At 44.3% G+C, this 19,515-nt stretch overlaps 1 protein-coding gene across 1 annotated transcript in view; it reads left to right on the forward strand.

The window, feature by feature from the left end:
• LOC146184198 (uncharacterized) overlaps positions 1 to 13,415 on the forward strand; it is a 29,456-nt gene extending 16,041 nt beyond the window's left edge. The window contains exons 4-5 of the mRNA XM_084609303.1: positions 1,995 to 2,141; positions 12,994 to 13,415. Of these exons, the coding sequence (XP_084465429.1) occupies positions 1,995 to 2,141; positions 12,994 to 13,069 (223 nt within the window). The 3' untranslated portion in view covers positions 13,070 to 13,415. The remainder of the gene's footprint in view (positions 1 to 1,994; positions 2,142 to 12,993) is intronic.
• The last annotated feature ends 6,100 nt before the right edge of the window (positions 13,416 to 19,515 follow it).

A 19,515-nucleotide genomic window follows, 5' to 3' on the forward strand; every position in this document is an offset into this window, starting at 1 on the left:
TAAAAGCGTTGTGTAAAGTTTCCCAATATTTGAACACTAGGTCTTCCTACAGATTACAACGTTTAGCGCCAGAAGCTACAACGTGAGCATTTCCATGTGTACCATAACAAATCAGAAGCTTCACGATGTTTGTATACATTGCCAGAATGTTGTAATGTTTTTCAGTTCTGTCATAAAGATATTTTATGACAGCACGAACAAGGTACCTTCCCAGGTTACTTTACACGGCACCAGTTATCCTTATTTTTTCCATTGTTACGAGGAGTGGACCAGTTGCAGTCTTAAGAGCTACAAACAGGTGGCTCTGAAATAGTTACTACGTCCTGCAGCCACACTTGCCAGATCAGGAGTGCTTCAATGCTGGCGGTGTTTTAGCAATTAACTTGTGCAGTGGAGGTCATAGCAGAACCATTCGGATGCCCATATATGGAGTATTTAGGCCGGTTCACACGCAAAGAGAGCAAGATATTACGTCAAAGTTTGGGGGTGGGCCTCTACTTTAGCAACGCGCTATAAACGTCAAAATCAGTGTCATTGTCGTTATGGTGCAACGATACTACAAGAGCTTACGTGATGCTTCTGTAATAAGACTGCGCCTAGGAAGATGAGGTTGTGCCTGCTTTTGGTTCAGTTCTCGGCGCGCAGACAGCCGAAAATCTCTTCGTATGCAATTAGGTTGGGTTTCCGCACTTCATTACGCATATCAATGACATTGTCCATTTACTAATGAAAGTTGTGATGGGTGTTAGGAGACATCAGGGAACCTTCCTTCACTGCAGGGGCATAATCCGTCTGGGCATATTTCCTAACGTATTACTCCTGTTGAAAGTCTCCTGGGATAATAAAAGTCCTATCGTTATCTTCCTCTATCCGAACACTACTACAGACCGGACATTGTGGTTATGTGCATGCGACATCTGATAGATTAAAAGGCCGGACTGATCTTTCATGGCGGACAGGATAGGCGGTCAGCTAGTTTGCGACCTAACATTAGAGGGTTTTGTTTTTTGACGTTTACCAGGTTCGCAGCGTAATTTACCGGTATAGCTCTACTAAACGCGAAAGCCTATTTCCATGTCGTGCCAAGGATTTGACCTTGAAATTACCTTCAATCAATCTGGTAACTGAACAATGTATGGAAACGTTATCGCGTAATCACTTTGTACAGAATAGCTGTCGTGCACCTGTTTCGCCAATTGGGAATCATGAGCCGAGCACATCGCATCGTGATGCTCGCAATGCTTGGAAACTTCAGTGTCACTAACGGAGGGTGGAATCATATCACTTGGCGGGTACAGCTCAGCGACGAAATGAATTTGTGACTCAGGCTAGGAGAGACCCCATAATGGAAGGCTCCTGAAGGTTCGACTACCTCGATTTCTTTACCGGGCACTGACATGCCACGACACATGGGTGTCTTGCTTTTCGCCGGCATAGAAAAGCAGCCGCCGCATCAGTGATCCGAGCCCGTATCAACAGAGTGGAAATTTGGGCTATTTCATGCATTACCTTGTGGCTAAACACAGCGATAAAATCAAATCTCTCTTCTTCGTCTCATGTTAGCGCTGTTTAGTTGCGAAGGCAATAATAGGCCTGGTCTAACCGCTCGTCACTTTGTGTCTTGTCCGTGTCCTGGATCCTATATTAAAAATTACCCTGCCTTGATGTTTAAATTCACGTTACCCTTATGCCACGGGCACGAGCTGCCAACTCATACGGGAGGGTGATATCAAAATTAGCCTGCCAGAAGTGTTTGCATTCTCGTTACCCCTATGACACACAGGTAGGAAGTAGAATAATTCAGCAGGCAAAAGAAAATTCCGCTGTTGCTTTCGCCATTCAACTAGGGTGAAGCATAGCTAAACCACAACTAATTTTGAGCCACAAGTTCAATCTCGCATTCTTGGGCAGAATGGTCGATCTGCCTGGCCACACACCCTACATGCAGTGATGTCGTTTTCAAACATAATTCCAAACGTCGGCATAATGTGCAGGATGGTAGAGACATCACCAGAATGTGCCACGGAACCTTGGACTTCCCCTCCTTCACCAGGAGCGGTGACCTGTGAACTAGACGCTCAGGAGATCAAGATGCGGGAATTGAATCTTCGCGCCTATGGACAGCGGCAAACAGGGAAAAGGTTGGTGACGAAATTTCGTCTCGATTGATACTCCCGGGAGCAAGAAGTATGCTGGCACTGAATATCGTCTAGTGGGCATTTCTGATTGGTTTTTGTTTCCCTTTCTTGCCCAAATAAGTTGACCTATCAAATCGTTCAGTCCTATCCAAACCTGTCGTTTAGTCATTTAATTTTTGTGACAAGGTTCTTCTCCGCTTAGTGCCATTTTCGTGAAACAGTCTGAAGATGTGTCCTAAAACTTGTTAAATTGAGAATAGCGTGACTCCTCAAACACAATGCTTAACAGTTTCCCTTCGTTACTACGTGGCAAAAAAACCAATCGCCTCCAATTTCTACATTACTTGAATATTTTATACTTTATATTGGTGGCAGTCGTTCCCTCTAACGCCTGCACGTATGATTGTTTTGCGTAATTTAATATAAATCCGGCCGTACAATTTGAATCGCTCGCTTTGTTTAGTCTCAATAAGCGATTTACTTCGCCACTTTTTCTACAATTAGGATTTCGTTTTACTGATTAGTAGTGCAAATAAAACTATACGTCATAAACACGGCGCAGTGAAAACTTAATCTTGTGGAACACCAAGCAACATTTTCGGGCGCTGAGAGGAACCTTCAATGCGCTAGCTTACGTTTCGACATGCGAACTTATCTTCGTCCAAGTGAAGACAAGCCTGGAGGAAGGCATGTTATCCAGGCGAAACTTTCGCTCGCGTACCGAGGCTTCCCCACAGCCATCTGTTTTATTTTTTGTACTAGATGTCTAGCAGGAAAACGTTTTCTTTGCTCTTTTTGAAATGGGCAGCACTGGCTCTATGCGTGGTTACGTCTGGCAACGGTGTTTCTTTGTGTTACGTGACTAATGTGACAAAGTGACTTGATGCTCTGACTTATAGGGCTTTGAGACAGTACTAGTAATCATTGTGGATGCAGGATGAAATGCTGATTCGGCGGCTGCTTTTCAATGGAGGCGAAAGGCACGGCGCCAATGTGCTGTGCGATGTCAGTGCACGTTAAAGAACTTCAGGAGGTCCAAATTTTCGGAGTCCTCCACTACGGCGTCTCTCATAGCCTGAGTCGCTTTGGGACGTTAAAACCCGCAAACCAAGTAGTAATCATTGGCAGGTTTTGGCATTCCAGGTAGTTTTATGCGGTGCTTGAGATTTTGCACCGATGACACCGTATTATGGCGCGGTTACCCAATTCAGAGTTTTTAGAAAATGGTATTATTTGCTCAAAATATTACAGTTAACTAACGGTAGAACACGCATTATTGGTCATGATCATCGCATTATCGGTCATCGGCCTGTATGTAGAAACAAATGAGCCTTCACTGGAAGACAGGCGAATAGCCATCACATGTGCTTACATTCTAAGAATAAGGTCACAGGAAAAACACCTCTGCTATCCAGTTGTCACAACTTGCCCCTCTCGATTAATTTTCACAAATAAACCCAAAGCAACAAGACCACTGATCATGCGATTCGAAGGCATGTGCAGTGAGATGCAGATCCTGGACACCTTGCCTGATGTCGCACAAAACAAAAGCCCTCTACCTCCATGGTACAGTCTTCCTGAAATCTGTGACCTCACTCTCACACAGTTTCCAAAAGCCAAAACCCCACAAGAGCACATTATTCAGGAATTCCTAAACTTGCAGGAAAAGTACAAAAACTTCAGACTTTTATACCGATTGATCTAAAACTGCTGTGTACACTGGAAGTGCAGTTGTGCAAGGAGATTCTGTGGAAATCATAAGACTTCCACACTGCGCGTCTATTTTCACTGCTGAATCCTATGCCATTTCTGTTGCGTACAGAAAAAATATTAAAAGAGAATGTCATAAACAGCATTATATTTACAGACTCTCTAAGTGTTCTCACAGCTCTAAATTCCAGAAATGCAGCTGCTCCTTTACTCGGAAACATAATACACAATATAACAACAGCCATAGCTCGAGGATACAACGTAAAATTCTGCTGGGTCCCGAGTCACGTGGGCATTAAAGGCAATGACAGAGCAGACACATGTGCTGCTGAAGCCCGCGACAAGCAAACAAAGAGTATAAGCATACCTTACAAAGACTGTACGAAACTTGTACATCTCAAATTAAAAGAAAAATGGCAGTCTGCCTGGGACAGTGAAGTGGGAAATAAACTACTCTTAGTAAAGCCCATTTTGGGAGAATGGATGTCGTGCCGGCATAAGGACCGTTTTATAGAAGTGATCCTATGCCGTCTCCGCATTGGACACACGCACCTGACACACAATTTTTTGTTGAAAAAAGAAGAGAAACCACGATGCGAAAAATGCGGAGAGGAACTAACTATTAACCACATTTTATTCACATGCGCAAGTCTTGAAAGGATAAGAAAAAAATTTTTTGCAAAATTTTACAAAGAATACATTTCTTTTCACCCTAAACTGATTTTAGATGATGATGGACTTGTTGATTTATCTTGTGTTTTTAGTTTCATAAGGGAAGCAAATGTTTTACACAAACTGTAGGAAAAAATGAAGCATACGTCACTAAGAGAAACTGAAACCTTGTGCTAGGCACATCATGGTGTTGGCAGCTTAAGCACCATTGGATCTAAAACAACCCAAGTTTTTAAAAGGAGATTTTTTAAACAAATTAGTTTTTAACACACTCATTTTCCCATTTCTTGCAAAACAAAACTTTCACCTTGCTCGTGGCGCATGATAGCCTTAGTTGCTTATGCGCCAAAAAACCCAACACAACAACAACAACAACAACCTAGACTAACGGCTGCAGTGTGGGATGTATGTACGTCTAGTTGTGACTGACGCCACAAATCGAGGAGCGGACAAGGAATACCATATGGCGCGAAAGCCCACAGTGTCTATTGCGCTATTCACAAAGCTTGGTGCCACCAAATGGCTCAAGTTGCAACTCCATTAGATGGAATCAGCCGTTAGAATGCGGTAAATCGGAATACCTGCAATGTGCCGCTTACAAAACAATTCGCGTAAATACTATCTTCAGTTTCATAAATGTCCCGGGAAGAACTAGTCTGTGGGATGCATGGAGGCCGCACCATTCTTTTCTTACATTATTAATGAATACCATCGAGAGCGCTGAATTTCGGGAGCAGGTGTGGCGTCCAGTTTGATACCCAAGAAGTGCACGCATAATGTTTATCAGCCGAGTAACACCGGGCTGATTTTCTCGGAGAGCATGAAATCATTGCTCTTCTGCATTTCGACTATTGTTCAACAAAAATGCACTGGCGCCCTTATGTAGACAGGTATGATTTCTTGAGGTCGTAGTCATGCTCCGTCAACCGGATGCTCAGGCAGCTGTCGGGCTGTGCCTATAAATATCTTGCTCTTTGACGGGGAGACTACGAAAGATTGGCCATCCACCGATTTGTGCTCCTGTGCTATTTCAGCACCCTTTCTCATCATGTTTTGAAAGCTAAGCTCCTGTTTGCAGGATTTCGCGTTGCCGTGGCCATTGTAGTAACATTAGCAGCCACGGTCGCTAATGCAGACCTGTTGCCTGGGAAAAGCCTCGGAGGGTTCTTACTATACAAAGGGGGCATGGGTTACCCTGGAATGAAGGCAAGCCAAGAGGGGAGGAGGGGGCAGTGCGTTTGTAACAATTCAAGTCTGTTTCACTACATAGCTAGATCTGTCAAGAACCCATTCGATACATTTTGCGTAGTGCAACACTGTGGCAGTTGTTGTAGTCACTATATGGTCGTAACCTCGGAGAGTAACAGAAGGATCGTTCTTCATTGAAAGAAGAGGGTTTAATAAGAATGAATGAGCAGTGGCGAGAGTGAGAAATGCGCAGTTGTAGGGAAGTACTACAATTTTTCCTTTACAGTAACAGCTTTTCGGTGCCCTTTCCCTAGGTTTCATGTTTTAGTTGTAGGAAACTGAACTAGAGTTACTATGTAGTAAGTCTAAATTGAAAAAACAAGTTCTATGCCAATATATATCTGGATGTCACTCGTGAATCCTTTACCTCCCCCACAGAGCTCAATGAGCTATCTGTATGTATTGCGCGACACCACTGTCCATATGAGCCCCCACGCCTAGCTTTATATATGGCATCACCGTCACCAGGAAAAATAAATGCTGGTGGATGAGCCGATGACGAGTGTTAGAAACTTTAAGGGCCCTCGGCGGAGCCAACACCGCTTTGGCCCAATATTCTCGTTATCGGCATCTCTGACCTGATCTGATGGAGGAAAACCGACAGCCACGTTTTCCCATTCTCCCCTTAGCCTGTCTCCTCGTTTGTTTTTTGCTTTTCCCTTTTTTTCTGACGGCGAAGGTTAAACTTGTGGGGTATGAAAATCACATGTAATGCGATATTAGGCTTTAGTTATAGTGCACAGCTGGCATGGGCAAGATTTGTATGCGAGACCTTGTACAGCCCCCTTCTTGGGCATCACGGTGAATAACTGGCGCTATAGCTCCTGTCATTCATTTTTTTTATGAATATGATGATCCTTGGAAAAGGAAGCGGCCCGATGTAACATCTGTTTTTCTGAAAGCAGCACTATTTCTCTTAGTTACTCTTAGTGAAAAGAAACAAAAGCGTTAATCACCTTCCCATTAAATGTTGAAAAATCGGTGCAGAATAAATGGTGACAAAAATAGCGAGCACAGACCTTTTTCTTGCACACGACTGTAATGCGCAATTCACAAACCTGTCTAATATAAAGTCTACGGAGCACATATAAAGCCGCCTCCATCACGGCACTCCGATCCTTGGCCACAATCCGAAGTGAGATTTTAAAAACTGGCTCCATACCCCTGAACAAAAAAGAATGCTTCAAGGTCTTGTCGATAAAAATGTAGTAAGTGTCCACAGCATAAACGTCATAAAAAAACAAATCAATCGCGGTAAAGCACATTGTCCTTACATTTGCCTTCAGTACTCTCCTTGCCTTAATTGATATTGGCGACCTGAGAATTAACGTTGAACACTACATACCCAATTTGTGATGGTGCTTTAAGTGCCATAATCCGGACCCTCAGACTTCTCGCGGCCGCTAGAAATGGGCGAAATGAGCCTCAAAAGAGCATTCAACCAAAGTCTGTGCGGAAACTACTTTTCTCTGCGGTCACTGTAAAGGAGAACCCCTGGTTTACTACAGGTCTTGCCTTACCTGAAAGAGAGTAAAAAATTTGGAGGACGCTTAAGCTTCGCCTTCAAGAGTGGAACGCGATAGCGTTATTGCACCTCGTCGAGAAAACTTATTAAACGCAAGGGTATTGGGGCATCCCCGCACCGGTACCCGCGCGGCCCGAAGGGGAGAAGCGGGTGAGCGAAGATAGTGATCTAAAGAAAGGAAAGACGCTTGATTCTTCAACCCGTGAGGGTGCACGGCGAAACGTCAGGGGCGAGTGGCGCGCCACATGTCGGGGCAGCGCCGCACATTGCGAGGAGGGGTTCTTCTGTGTTTGCCGCAAGATGGCTCTGCATGTGCGCAGAGCGCAGAAGAAATGTAGCGGAAACGTACTTCGCTACTCGTGTAACCGCGACTTCTGTAAGTAACATGCTCATAATTTCCGATATACACCGCAGTATAACGTTCTACGGCACGTTTCGAAGGCAACACCGCATTAACTAGAAGCGCTTTTGTACCGCTTTCAAGCATCGAACTCGTGGCTGAGTGGTAGCGTCTCCGTCTCACTCTGGAGACCCTGGTTCGATTCCCACCCAGCCCATCTTGGAAGTTGCTTTTTATTTATGAAGTGCATGCCGGGATTTATCGCTCACGGCCAACGCCGCCGACGACACCGGCTTTTCTGCGACACGAGCTCCTTAACGCTACCGCGTTAAAAAGTATTCTCACACAAAGGAACTTGATAATATAGGATTTAGAGAATTACACATTCAGAACAAAAGCTTTCTTTTAGCTCCGCGCATTTCAGTTCTGAGCAGAAAAGTTATTTCAAAACAGTGCGACTGGGCGGGGAGGGGGGCTACACTGCTTTTTGGCCCAAGCCACACAAAGTGAGCCTGAGGCATCGTAAACCTCGCCCCAGGCAGAAGGCCGCACCAGTCTACCACCTCAAAAGAAGGGTTTGGCATTTTGCGGGTCGGCGAGAGTGCAGGTCTCTTCCCCACGAGGCGAGGCCAAAGACACAAATAATGGAGGAGGGGGGGGGGAGAGGAGGTTAAGCATGGCTTGAACCAAGTGATAGAAAGGTGTGAGTGTTTCAGCGCATTTTTCTGCGGACACCTGGATTTAATGTTCCGCCGTCACAACATTCCAACGAGCCTTCTTTCTTCGCACGTCGCTATTGTCTTTCGCCTCTACCAACTACCTTATTTGTCTTCTTCTTCTTCTTTTCCTTCGTCTTATTTTGCAGCTTTTTTTACTGCTTCTTTCTCTTCTTCTTCTTTTCCTTATTTTTTTCTTCTTCTTTTCCTTATTTTTCTTCTTCTTTCCTCCTCCAATACCTGGCCCAGCTCTCGGTCTATACCACGTGACAGTTGTTAGGCAGTGGCGCAACGCCCTGCGGAGCATACGGAACACGGTGCCACGCCGACTGCTTGATACCCTAGCCCAGAATAGCTTTCGCTACAAAATGTGTCTGCGGCATTGACCTTTAACAGGCAATGAATACCAGCGTAGGTGGCGCTATGCCATCGATGTCGGACGGATGGTGCCGCTTCTTGATTTGCTTAAAAGGGACAGGCCCCGAGTAGTAGCAATGCAAAAGGCTAACCAGTTATTTCTCCATTTATACACAAAAGTAATATGTTACATGAAAATATTTCACGGTAATGTCGACAATATAGAGGATCTGCTTTTGCAAGATAAAATCTTGTAGTCGGAGATTTTGACGCCCATTCATCTCTTTGGGGTAGCGATAAGGCATATAATCTATAGAACTTTCATAGAATATTTTTTGTCTAACAAATTTGTTTATAGAGCTCGGATAAGACCAATTATTGCTTCTAAATATAATATAGGATCAGATCTATAGATTTGTCGAATAGTTAACCTTCTAATTTTACCGGTATTAAAGAAAAGAGGAGGAGGGGGAAGCAACTTTATTCAACGCTTTACTAAGCGTCAAGAATGTCCTGGGCCAGGGTCAACAAGGCCAACTGATCATTCAGCTGGTCAGATGCTAACCAAGCCCGCCTCGTTGGGGGAGGTGGGTGTGGAAAGTGGGGTGATTGAATGGCAACAGGGAATGAAAACATACAATGCCCCAAGTTTTCATAGTATCGGAACAATTAAAGGAAAGTGTTAGACAATCCATACCTAAGCGATCACCCGCCTGGGTTGATCAGTGTATCATCCTCACATCAATCATACCGCAGGATTCCTAGTCGTGGAACACCATTTAGGTGACTGGCAATTTTTTTGATAAGCCGGTTAGATGCAGTTCAGAGTACCGTGGCGTAGACAAAATCAATGAAATGTCGACTACATGCATTCCTGCTGCACGTCTGTCAATTTCCAAGTTCAAAGGAGGAGAAATTTTGGTGTACACGAGAATGTAGAGACGTGAACAAAAAATGCAGAACAAGGCCTGGGGTCCCTTTCGAAGATACCCTGCGCATGAATACCTTTCAATTTAAAACAAGGTGAGCAGAAGCATGCCACATCCGTCGAAATATTGAGAAATTGTCATGTCACAATTGTATCTACTCCACGAGCACCTTTATGACCTAGGAAAAATGTGGAAGTATGTTGGAAGGCTGACTAGCCGCTACTCGCCGTTTACAGTTCTTTTTGGTTGACAGACATATTAGGGTAATACTTAGCCACAGTTTCCAGTTCTTCACTCCATGCACAATCCCTTTTGAAGCAAAAAAAGATCCATGAAATACAAACGCTGCCAATAAATGAAAGGCACGTACAAAGCCTATGATAGTTTGACTAATCCAAGAAATCAAGACTACTATCTCAGGGTAAGCGAACCGCTCCAAGGACTGACGAATTTTCTGAATGCTGGCGCAACAATCTTTGTAGTTGCACAACTGATGCGTTTAACAGAATAATGATAGGAGGAAAAATTTTCGAGGCCTGGAAGAGCAACCGTTAGTGTCTTTTCTGAAACCTTGAAAACCGACAATCTCACGTAGTAGTAGTAGGCCTGTACGCACTGACAAGGTGCCAAGACAAATCGTCTTCGCAATATTCGGGTAACTTTTGTTCTACGTTCACAAGCACTTCTCGACATTATGAGGGTAGATAGGAAGCATGGTGAACTGTCTACCTGGTTCGTCTTGATAATACTCCCAGTGAAGCATTCATGAATAAAGAGCATTGCCTGTCCGTCTTTTTCGATCAGTAGTAATTGAAGAGCAGGCCTGGAGGTACGGCATTCTCAGTGAGCTAGTATATCTAGGCATCCACTGTAGGATGTTGGCTTCCTGGCTGATTTCCTTGCAAACCATGCATTTAATGCGCGCTTAGGAGTCAACCCTTTTGAGCACTTTATTCGGGAAAGTACTGTCTCAAGGCATTATCTTAAGCATTACTACATTTCTTGTTCAAAGGAATTATAACGACACATTAATCCGCGAATTCGTAATATATCCGTTATAAATAAACCAGCGAGCCGCTATTGTGTGTTTTCGAGATATGGCAAGCGCTTTTCCCGCATTGCGACCATCAAGCTTCGAAAATAACTCGTGAATGTGAATGTGAAAGTGAAACAGCCAATAGGAAAAATTCCGGTTCCCCCAAGTGTACTTGGGCGAATCAGAAAGATCTCGAAATTGTTTACCGACCACGAACATGGCGTAAGGAACAACTCAATGAACGCCAATGTGAGCCATGCGCAAGAACACGCTAAATGACTAGAACAAACCACTATTGTTGCCAAAGGAATAAACTTGTTAAATCGGCGGCTGCGGGAATCGCTAATCATTCTTCCAACGCTACCTGCCATGATACGGATGATAAGGACTACGATAGCCATTTGCTCATGCTCGTTATGTCACGTCTTGCGTATGCAAGTGATCACAATGTCTTGTCCAGAGGAGAGAAGAAAAAACCCATAAAGTGTTTCGAAACGTCTAAAACTTCGTAATTGGTCATTGACCACTATTCACTTCCTTCATGGTGTATCTATACAGTTTGTGTTCACCATCACTTGATAGCTTCCACATCCCGGAATATATAGACGCGCGAAAAAAGGTTTCCAGATTAATATAAATTGACCACATGGAAGGGCAAAAAGGGGCTTCATTTCTCCCCACAGATGTCAGTAGCATTTCTGTTTTTGCTGAAAGGACGATTAGTCTGAACCTAACCTACCCCAGAAAAAAAAAAAAAAAAACATTCTACCTATTATAAGCGTAAACAATTTTCTAAATTTCATGTTTGAAAAGTTGTCTCTACCATGTACAAACAACCGCAAATTTAAGCGTCTTATTCCTTCAATATACTCAAGGTACTCTCGCGAATATACTGAGGGTCGGACAGAAGTTCTCTTACACATCTGTCACCCAATTCTACCCTCAACCTTATATTATGGAAGCGTAGTATATGGGTCTCTGTGACCATATTTTAAACGTCTCGACCCGGCACAAAACCTGTGTTTACACCTCTCACCGTGAGCGTACAAATTATCACTCATTAATAGCCTTAGCGTAATAACTGATGGACCGTCCCTCGCCGACATAACAGCGCTCACGAGCACAAACATACTGAAAATGAAGTTTCTTCCAAACAACCTGTGTTATCTTATCGTCACAAGGTGCACATCTAGAACACTCTTCTGTTTACCCAAATTGATCACTCCTTTGCTACTCAGTATTGTCAAAACCAAAGCAAAACCGTACGTAGTAAAACCGTAATATAGCAAGACAGCCACATTGGGTATCAGTTTTTACTGATGAATTCACGTGCGTGGAGCTGTCCAGAAAATAAATAAGATAAAAAGCAGAACAGTCTACTCTGACTTGTTGAACTCATCGCAGCACTCCAGTCAAGATACGCAGTTCAATGTTTCACATTAGACATCATACATAAGATAGAACAGTCGGAGCGCAAAGGCATAAAATATGACTTCGCTATTTCTCAAGCCATGTCGACATAGATGGTAACGAGAGCTGGTGCAAAACAAGCCCAGACTTATGAAATAAAAATGTTTACATAGGCTCTGAAGACTTTGTGTGGTTAATATGCATTAAATCAAAATATAAATGGCAGAAGTCTAGGGTCCACGAACGAAATAAAAACTCCATTTAGTGAAGCCTAGTTTAGGATAATGTAAGCCCTGGAAGCACTAAGAGCGGTCTTATTTGATGTAACGTTATTCCGGATTGATATTGCTCACACATTCCTTGCAAACAACTTTTTCCAACAAAAAATGTCGAACGTTTTTGTGTAAAACTTCCAGTAAATCATATCTAAATGCTTCAAGATAATCCAACAAACTGCGAAAAATATTTCAGTCAATTTTACGATAAATGATCAGCTTCTCACCGAATGTTTCTTTTATGTGAATATACCAAATCCTTAGGATGTCTAAAAAAAGAGCATGTGTTAATCAAATTCTAAACTAAAACAGCGGCACAATATATACATACTACCAACAAAATTCCTACGCTCCAGATTGGCATAATAGCCTTAGTCACTTACCGCCATAGCGCCACCAGTTCCAGCACAACACGCACAGTTATATCCATATAAGCCCAAAAGAAAATACTTTCGTGCCTGTCATAAAGTCTATCTTAAAGCAGTTATAATTGAGCGCCTGTGTTAGAGGTCATTTACCCTTGCGATAAATGAACCTGAAAATCTAGTGCTTCGAGAAATAGTATTCACTTGCTACAGCAATAGTTCAAAATGACAACTGAACTTTATACATGTTATGATATCAACACAATGTGCAGGGCGGTTTCCCCATTGCAAAAATGCGGCGGGAGGCAGGTTGCTCTAACCTCAACACGGACGCCGGCCATTGAATAGGATGCCGGCTATTGAAGAGGACGCCAAGGGAGATGGGTCCAGCCCTGCGAAGACATGAGCCGGCCGACAGCGACGAGCAGGACGAAGCGGCCGCACCGAAGGGTGCATGACAAATTTGGGTCTTGGAGCCGACTCCGTGTTTCAGTGATTTCTTACAACGTTACGATTGGACAGTCTAAATACAGCCAGAACTGTTGTTACAATACACAGATGTAACCACGCCATTTTATCTTAGCGCCAAATTTGTAACCAAACAGAACAGCTGAAGGCCACAAAAGTTTGGCACTTTTGCCTGGACTTGAATTGATCCGTGCTTTCCAAAGAAATAAATACATTGTTCAATAGATGTTCACAATGTTTGTATAAATTTTATAGCTATATTGTCCTTGTCAGAGTAACTTTAGTGCAATCTCGCCTAGAACTCACCTAAAACGTTGCAGTCACGCTTTGCTTTTTAGAACCCGTAGAAAAATAGACAAAATTTGTGCCACAGAAGGTTATAAAGAATTCCTATTTAACTTTCCAAACATCTGTTTTTGTCTTCTTCACGCAAGATAATACGCACTCAGGGAACAAACTGAAACTGACAGTGAAAAAAGTTTCAGTCCAGTGTCTGCCTGATGCAAGAGATGTATCCGCCGCAGTTTATAACCTGCCGCGTGCCCAATTAAAGGGTTGATATCGGATGTGTGATTTCTGCACATCGCTCGTCGTAAGCATAAATGTTCAAAAGACAATGGGTCTTCACACTCTCGCGATGGTACAAGTCAGGGTTGCACAACGACATATTGCACTCTCCTCGTCAGGTTCCAAACGAAGTGCTGGGCATATTTTCTGGCACCTTACAAAACTTCGGAGTGCCAACTGCTCCCCTTTGCGACCGCTTGGCGCCGCCACGTTACTTAGCTTGCGTGATGGTAATTCGGAACGTATACTTTGAATCGTGGTGTTCGCCAGGTTGTGCACCGCGTCGAGCTGTCGAGCTGCCATAGGAAAATTACATCCGTCCTTACAGTGGTGCCGCACACGTACAGCACGGCTGTCAAGCTAGGCCGCAAAAGCTTGGAAATAATAAGTTGCCTTTACAACCTATTACACACAAGACATTCCTTGAGAAATTAACGTATTTCCTATCCTATCCTAATAGGTTGTCTTTACAGTTGCTTGACTTTGTATGTCCCCTTACCTAAGAAGGCTAGTAAAAGTACCAAACGAAACATTCCAAGTTGCCAAAAAAAAAGAGCAAGGGTGCCACCCTGGATTCCGTATCGCCAGGTAGGGGTAGTAAAATATCCAATGGTGTGCAACGTTGGCATCATCGGAAATTCATGTATGTGCAGTTCCTTATAGGTGATGGCGTAAGGTCCCTGTTGCTTAGATAATGCAGCGTCTTCATCGTCACCGTCGTCGTCGTCAATGTCGGCGCGAGAGATTATATTTGGCAGTGATTTAGCTCCGGTTAAACCTAGTTGAGCTGCAAAAACCGCTGCATGGCTACGCTTAGGATAGCTTAGGCTACGCGCTGCGCAGCGGCTGGGCTCTCCTTCTTCATAGTCGGTCAATTCTGGCCGTGCGCTAAAAACGTGCGTCTTCTCCGTTAGAAAAACGGAGCCAGTGAAGCGCTTTTCCGAGTGCCCATCTACGACGACGGCTCGGCTGTGCGGTAAGCGACGCATCACAGCGGGCACCTGGGTACGGCCGTTTGCAGGCTTGATAGTCTCTTCGTTGCTACAGAGACAGAAGAGCCTTTGAGCGTAGTGAAACCGACCACTCAGTAACAGTTGCACAAAAAAAAAGCTGCGACTAAGTTTAGTGACTGGTAGGACCCATCGAAGTTGTGGCGTCATACGATTCGAGAACGGAGCTGAACGGCGTTCCCAAATTTTTTTGTGATACGCTGCGGTAGTAGGAGGGTATCAATGTCTTGTTTCGCAGCTTTTTCAGTGCAAAAACGCGCCGCATTCAGCAATCATCACAATCCCACTATACGACATATGCATGCGTCCAATTTTTTAAGTGTTCAACAATGTTTAATGCCTGACTGTCGAATCGTTATTTGACGGTATGACGCTCTCACAAACTGCACCGTGAGTACTAATTTGGGTTATGTTCATGTCAATGGAAAAACAAGTCGAAGGTTAAGACTCACGGCTTCCCCGACCTTCACTTACTGTGCTAATTCTTGGGCATCTTCGACATTGCCGCTTTCAAGCCGCTGATGCGACACGCAGTATGGTACCCGCAAAATTGACATACGACGCTTGCCAGCTGCACATGTTCAGTAGTGCTGATGTCTCCTCAAGTAGCAAGGAAAACATCGCTGTAATGAAAACAGCCATTGTTGAACACGCGTTGAATAATCTGTCGCTTCAACAGCAGTTCGCGCTCTGGCTGTGGCGCAGGATACCTAACTAAGCAGGTCAAGACAAGCCTGCAATTGTTAAACGCTGTTTGTATGGTATTTTAATTGCCCTTTATTCGGCTGCTTCTTTGCGTCCCTGTATTTTGGGACAATTTAGGACTCTTGTTAGCCGTTGTATAAGCTTGGCGACCTTACAGCGATATGCTTGCTTCACAAGATGATGAAGATGATCTTTGTTGTCGTTTGCTGACAATCATAACAAAGTTTATGACAGGGAATAATTTATTCCGCATGCATGGCGTAACTGCATGCATCTGTACATTATCCTGTGCTAAAAGCAACTACCAGGGCAGGGAAGGAGCGGCGCGCACTGCTGTATGGGTACTTGAGAACATTCCCAATGCATATGAAGGAAAGAAGACGCGCTCTTGAGCTGCCAAGATGAAAGCAGGCGCTTCCTGCGTCGGCGCTAAATGCCCGTACGCGTCGTCTGATATTCAGCAAGAACAATTCAAATGATTTTTCTTATATTAAACTAGCTATTTTGTAGGCCTCTGAAACTTACCAGGCATTTATTACCAATTTCTTTTGACAGGTGTTCGAAGAGAATAAGAAAGTTATATTATCGCTGGATAATAGGATACCATTCATTAATATGTGTGCTGTACGTCCCTACGCACGAGCTGTAGCGCTGGAAAGGAAACCCTAATTTTTAACTTCATTGAAGCTTCAACGTGTACATGACTTCCGTTCGTTACATACTGTTTTTTATATTTTTGGTGCACAGATATCATGATAATATTCCTGATCATATTGGGGACAGCCCAAATGCCAGAGATTAAATACCTCATTCGTCGCAAATTTAGGAACCAACATTGTGAGCAAAAAATTGCTGGCACGCCTCTGGTTGCTGGCAGTTGCTTAGTGACATGCCCGGGTGTCAGCTAAGCACCTTTTAAAACATCGTATTGTTACCTACGATACAGTACAACCGCTCCGACAGTCACCCTATTGTGTTTCTTTTAAATAACGTGCCGGAATTATCACCTAATGAAGGAAATGTTTGGTGCCGAAGTTATTAGACCATCTCATAGCCCTTGGGTGGCACCTCTCCTACTTGTCATGAAGAGAGACGGAGAATTACGTCGCTGTGTTGACTTACGACGATTGAACAATATTACTAAAGAGGATATTAACGCCCTGCCCAGAACCGACGAAGCTTTAAAATTCCTAAGAGGCAGCAGGTATTCCTCCTCCGTGGATCTCTAATCTGGGTACTGGCAAATTGAGGTAGACGAGAGTGACCACGGAAAGATTGAATTCATTCCTTATGGGTTGCATGAGTATCAGGTAATGCTGTTTTGCATTTTCTTCCCGCCAGCAACCTTTTAAAGGCTTATGGGCTCTGTCTGAACCTGAAATGGCAGACTTTTCTCGTATAGCTGGATGAAGTGATCGTCTTCACCCCACGTTTTGCAGACCACGTTGGTCACCTTGAGGCGGTACTGCAAGCGATACAACTCCCGACCTCTTACCTTTAAAGCCAACAAATGCCCCTTCGCTTACCAAGACTTGTTTTAAACCACACCGCCAGAGGATGGGGTACTTTCCTACCCCTAAAGACTGTTGCCACCGCGAATTTATCTGCGCTTCGAGACCAGAACGAGTTTGGCGCTTGCTGCCGCATGTGCCAACTACTTCCGCTTTGTGCCAGACGTCTCCAAAATTGCCGCGTCCCTCAAAATTCTCTTCAAAGCAGGTGTACCATTCCGATGAAAAGAACGAAGCAGCAAGAATTTCAGACCCTTCAACGCCGCCTTCAATCACCACCCGTTCTAGCGTACTTTGATGAACACGCTGATTCGGTGGTACGCACCGATGCGAGTAATTGTGGTTTGGCTGCCATCCTAGTTCCTGACCAAAACGTCCACAACATGTACTTGCTTACGCAAGTCGTTCATTGTCGAAAACTGAGGGCAACTAGTATGCCGCTGAGAAAGAGTGCATCTCTATCTTGTGAGCAGTTATGAATTTAAGTTAATATCTGTACTGTAAACCTTTCAAAGTAGTGATGGATCGCCCCGCATTTTTCCAGCTGGCTAATATGAATGATCCTTCAGGGTGCCTTGCAAGAAGAAATCTGCGTCTGCAAAAATGACATCACAGTGACGTACACATCCAGCCTTAAACACTTAGACGCATATTGGCTTTCCCATGCTCTCGTAACACTGCCGGACCGAAGTCGGAGCAGACACCTTCATCAACGCAGTAAACTGTGGACCTTCGATGCGCCACAATGTACCGACCTTGATCTTCAAGCAATAATTATTTGCAAAGTGGTATTGGCGGAGAACCTACAGCCCGTGTGCTGTGCGATGTCAGTGCACGTTAAAGAACCCCAGGTGGTGGAAATTTCCGGAGACCTCCACTACGGCGTCTCTCATAGTCTGAGTCGCTTTGGGACATTAAAACCCACAAAGCAACCAACCTACAGCCTACCAGCGTGCTTTATTTTCTCTCTGCTGCCTTACGAGATCCTTTTCAAGAATTTCGTCCTCAACAGTCGCCATCCCTTGCCGTTCCCTAAAACCTAGGCGACGAAATTTTGCATGCCTGCCACGACGCTCCCACCTCCCTGCCCCCACGACACTCCCACGATGCTGCATGCTCCCACCACCAAGGAAACGGGGATGTTGGACGTCGCGATTGGTATTAGCAAGGAAAGCGAAGGAGGTGCGGTCAAGAGTGTATACGAGGAAGCATAGTATATCAGTCTGCGTGGTTTCCTCATACATATCATACACCTCGTACATAGGAACTCGTTTTAGTTACGTGGAATGGGCCTGAACACTTCATGTTTGTTCTTTTTCAGAAGCTAAAATATATAAAAGCTACATATATAGTGTCAAGTGGTGGTGACACGGTCGATGGCAGCAAATAAAGAGCCGCTTTATTGGGCTGATTTGCGCCCGCAAAATGACTAAGTACTCGGCGGCGGTGATAGGAGCAAACGGGCTCGCGGGCCGTCGAACAGAGAATGCCTGTCGCACCCGTCAACGCTCAATTTAATGATGGCGAAGATACATCTAGATGAAGCCGCAAACGGTGACTACACTAAAGTGGAATATTGTAGAAACACACGCGAGTGGCTGGAATCTTCCAGGTTCATCGCAACGCCTCTTCGCATCTCATCGCAATGCACGACAAAGAAAAGGTTAAAGCGTCGCCTGATGACAACGCGCTTGAACAAAAAATACAGAATCGATCCGCGCGCTAGAATTGCAATGATACGGCCGCATGTCGGCAGCTGTCAAAAAATAAGAAATAAAGACGAATGAAAATAAGTATGTACCAATAGGCTGCATATTTAGCTCATACCTTCACTTGAATGGCGCGCCCAAGTTTCCACATAATCACAAGTGCTTTAAGAAAAACCATGGAAGCGGTGTAGATATGACTGAGTACTGCAATCATGGCAAGGATATTAACCTCAGTACAGGTGGGAGGCATATTAGGCACCGGGGCATTGCGCCATACTCTTTGTAACAGGGTATCTGCATGTTTATTGATTTTGGCAGCAATAGTGTAAATATTCCCAGGTGACAAAGACTACAGAAGGTATTCTGTCGTCAAAAAAATCTCTGTACGTATTTTGGCAGTGACAAGATGCCGAGCACAGGTGTTTGTGCAGTTTGCCGCAGTAATGCATTGGCTCGACTGTGTGCAAAATGATGTGGGGTGCCAGTGTACGTTAAAGAACCACAGGTCAAAATTTCCAGTGTTCCACTACGGTGTTTCTTATTCACCGAGTCAATTGGAACTTTAAACCACATAAACCAGCCGAACGAAACCAGCCGTTTGTGTAATAACAAGAGAACTTTGTATTGCTTACAAAGGAACGTAATCATCATCATCAGCCTGACTATACCTCCTGCAGGGCGAAGGCCTCTCCCATATTTCTCCAATTAACCCGGTTCTGTGCTAGCTGAATCCATTTGATCCCTGCGAACTTCTTAACCTCATCCGCCCACCTAACTTTCTGCCGCCCCCTGCTACGCTTTCCTTCCCTCGGAATCCAGTTTGT

Source organism: Amblyomma maculatum, chromosome 7 (assembly GCF_055883805.1).
Source record: "Amblyomma maculatum isolate TAMU_Amacu chromosome 7, ASM5588380v1, whole genome shotgun sequence".
Classification (NCBI taxonomy): Eukaryota; Metazoa; Arthropoda; class Arachnida; order Ixodida; family Ixodidae; genus Amblyomma; species Amblyomma maculatum.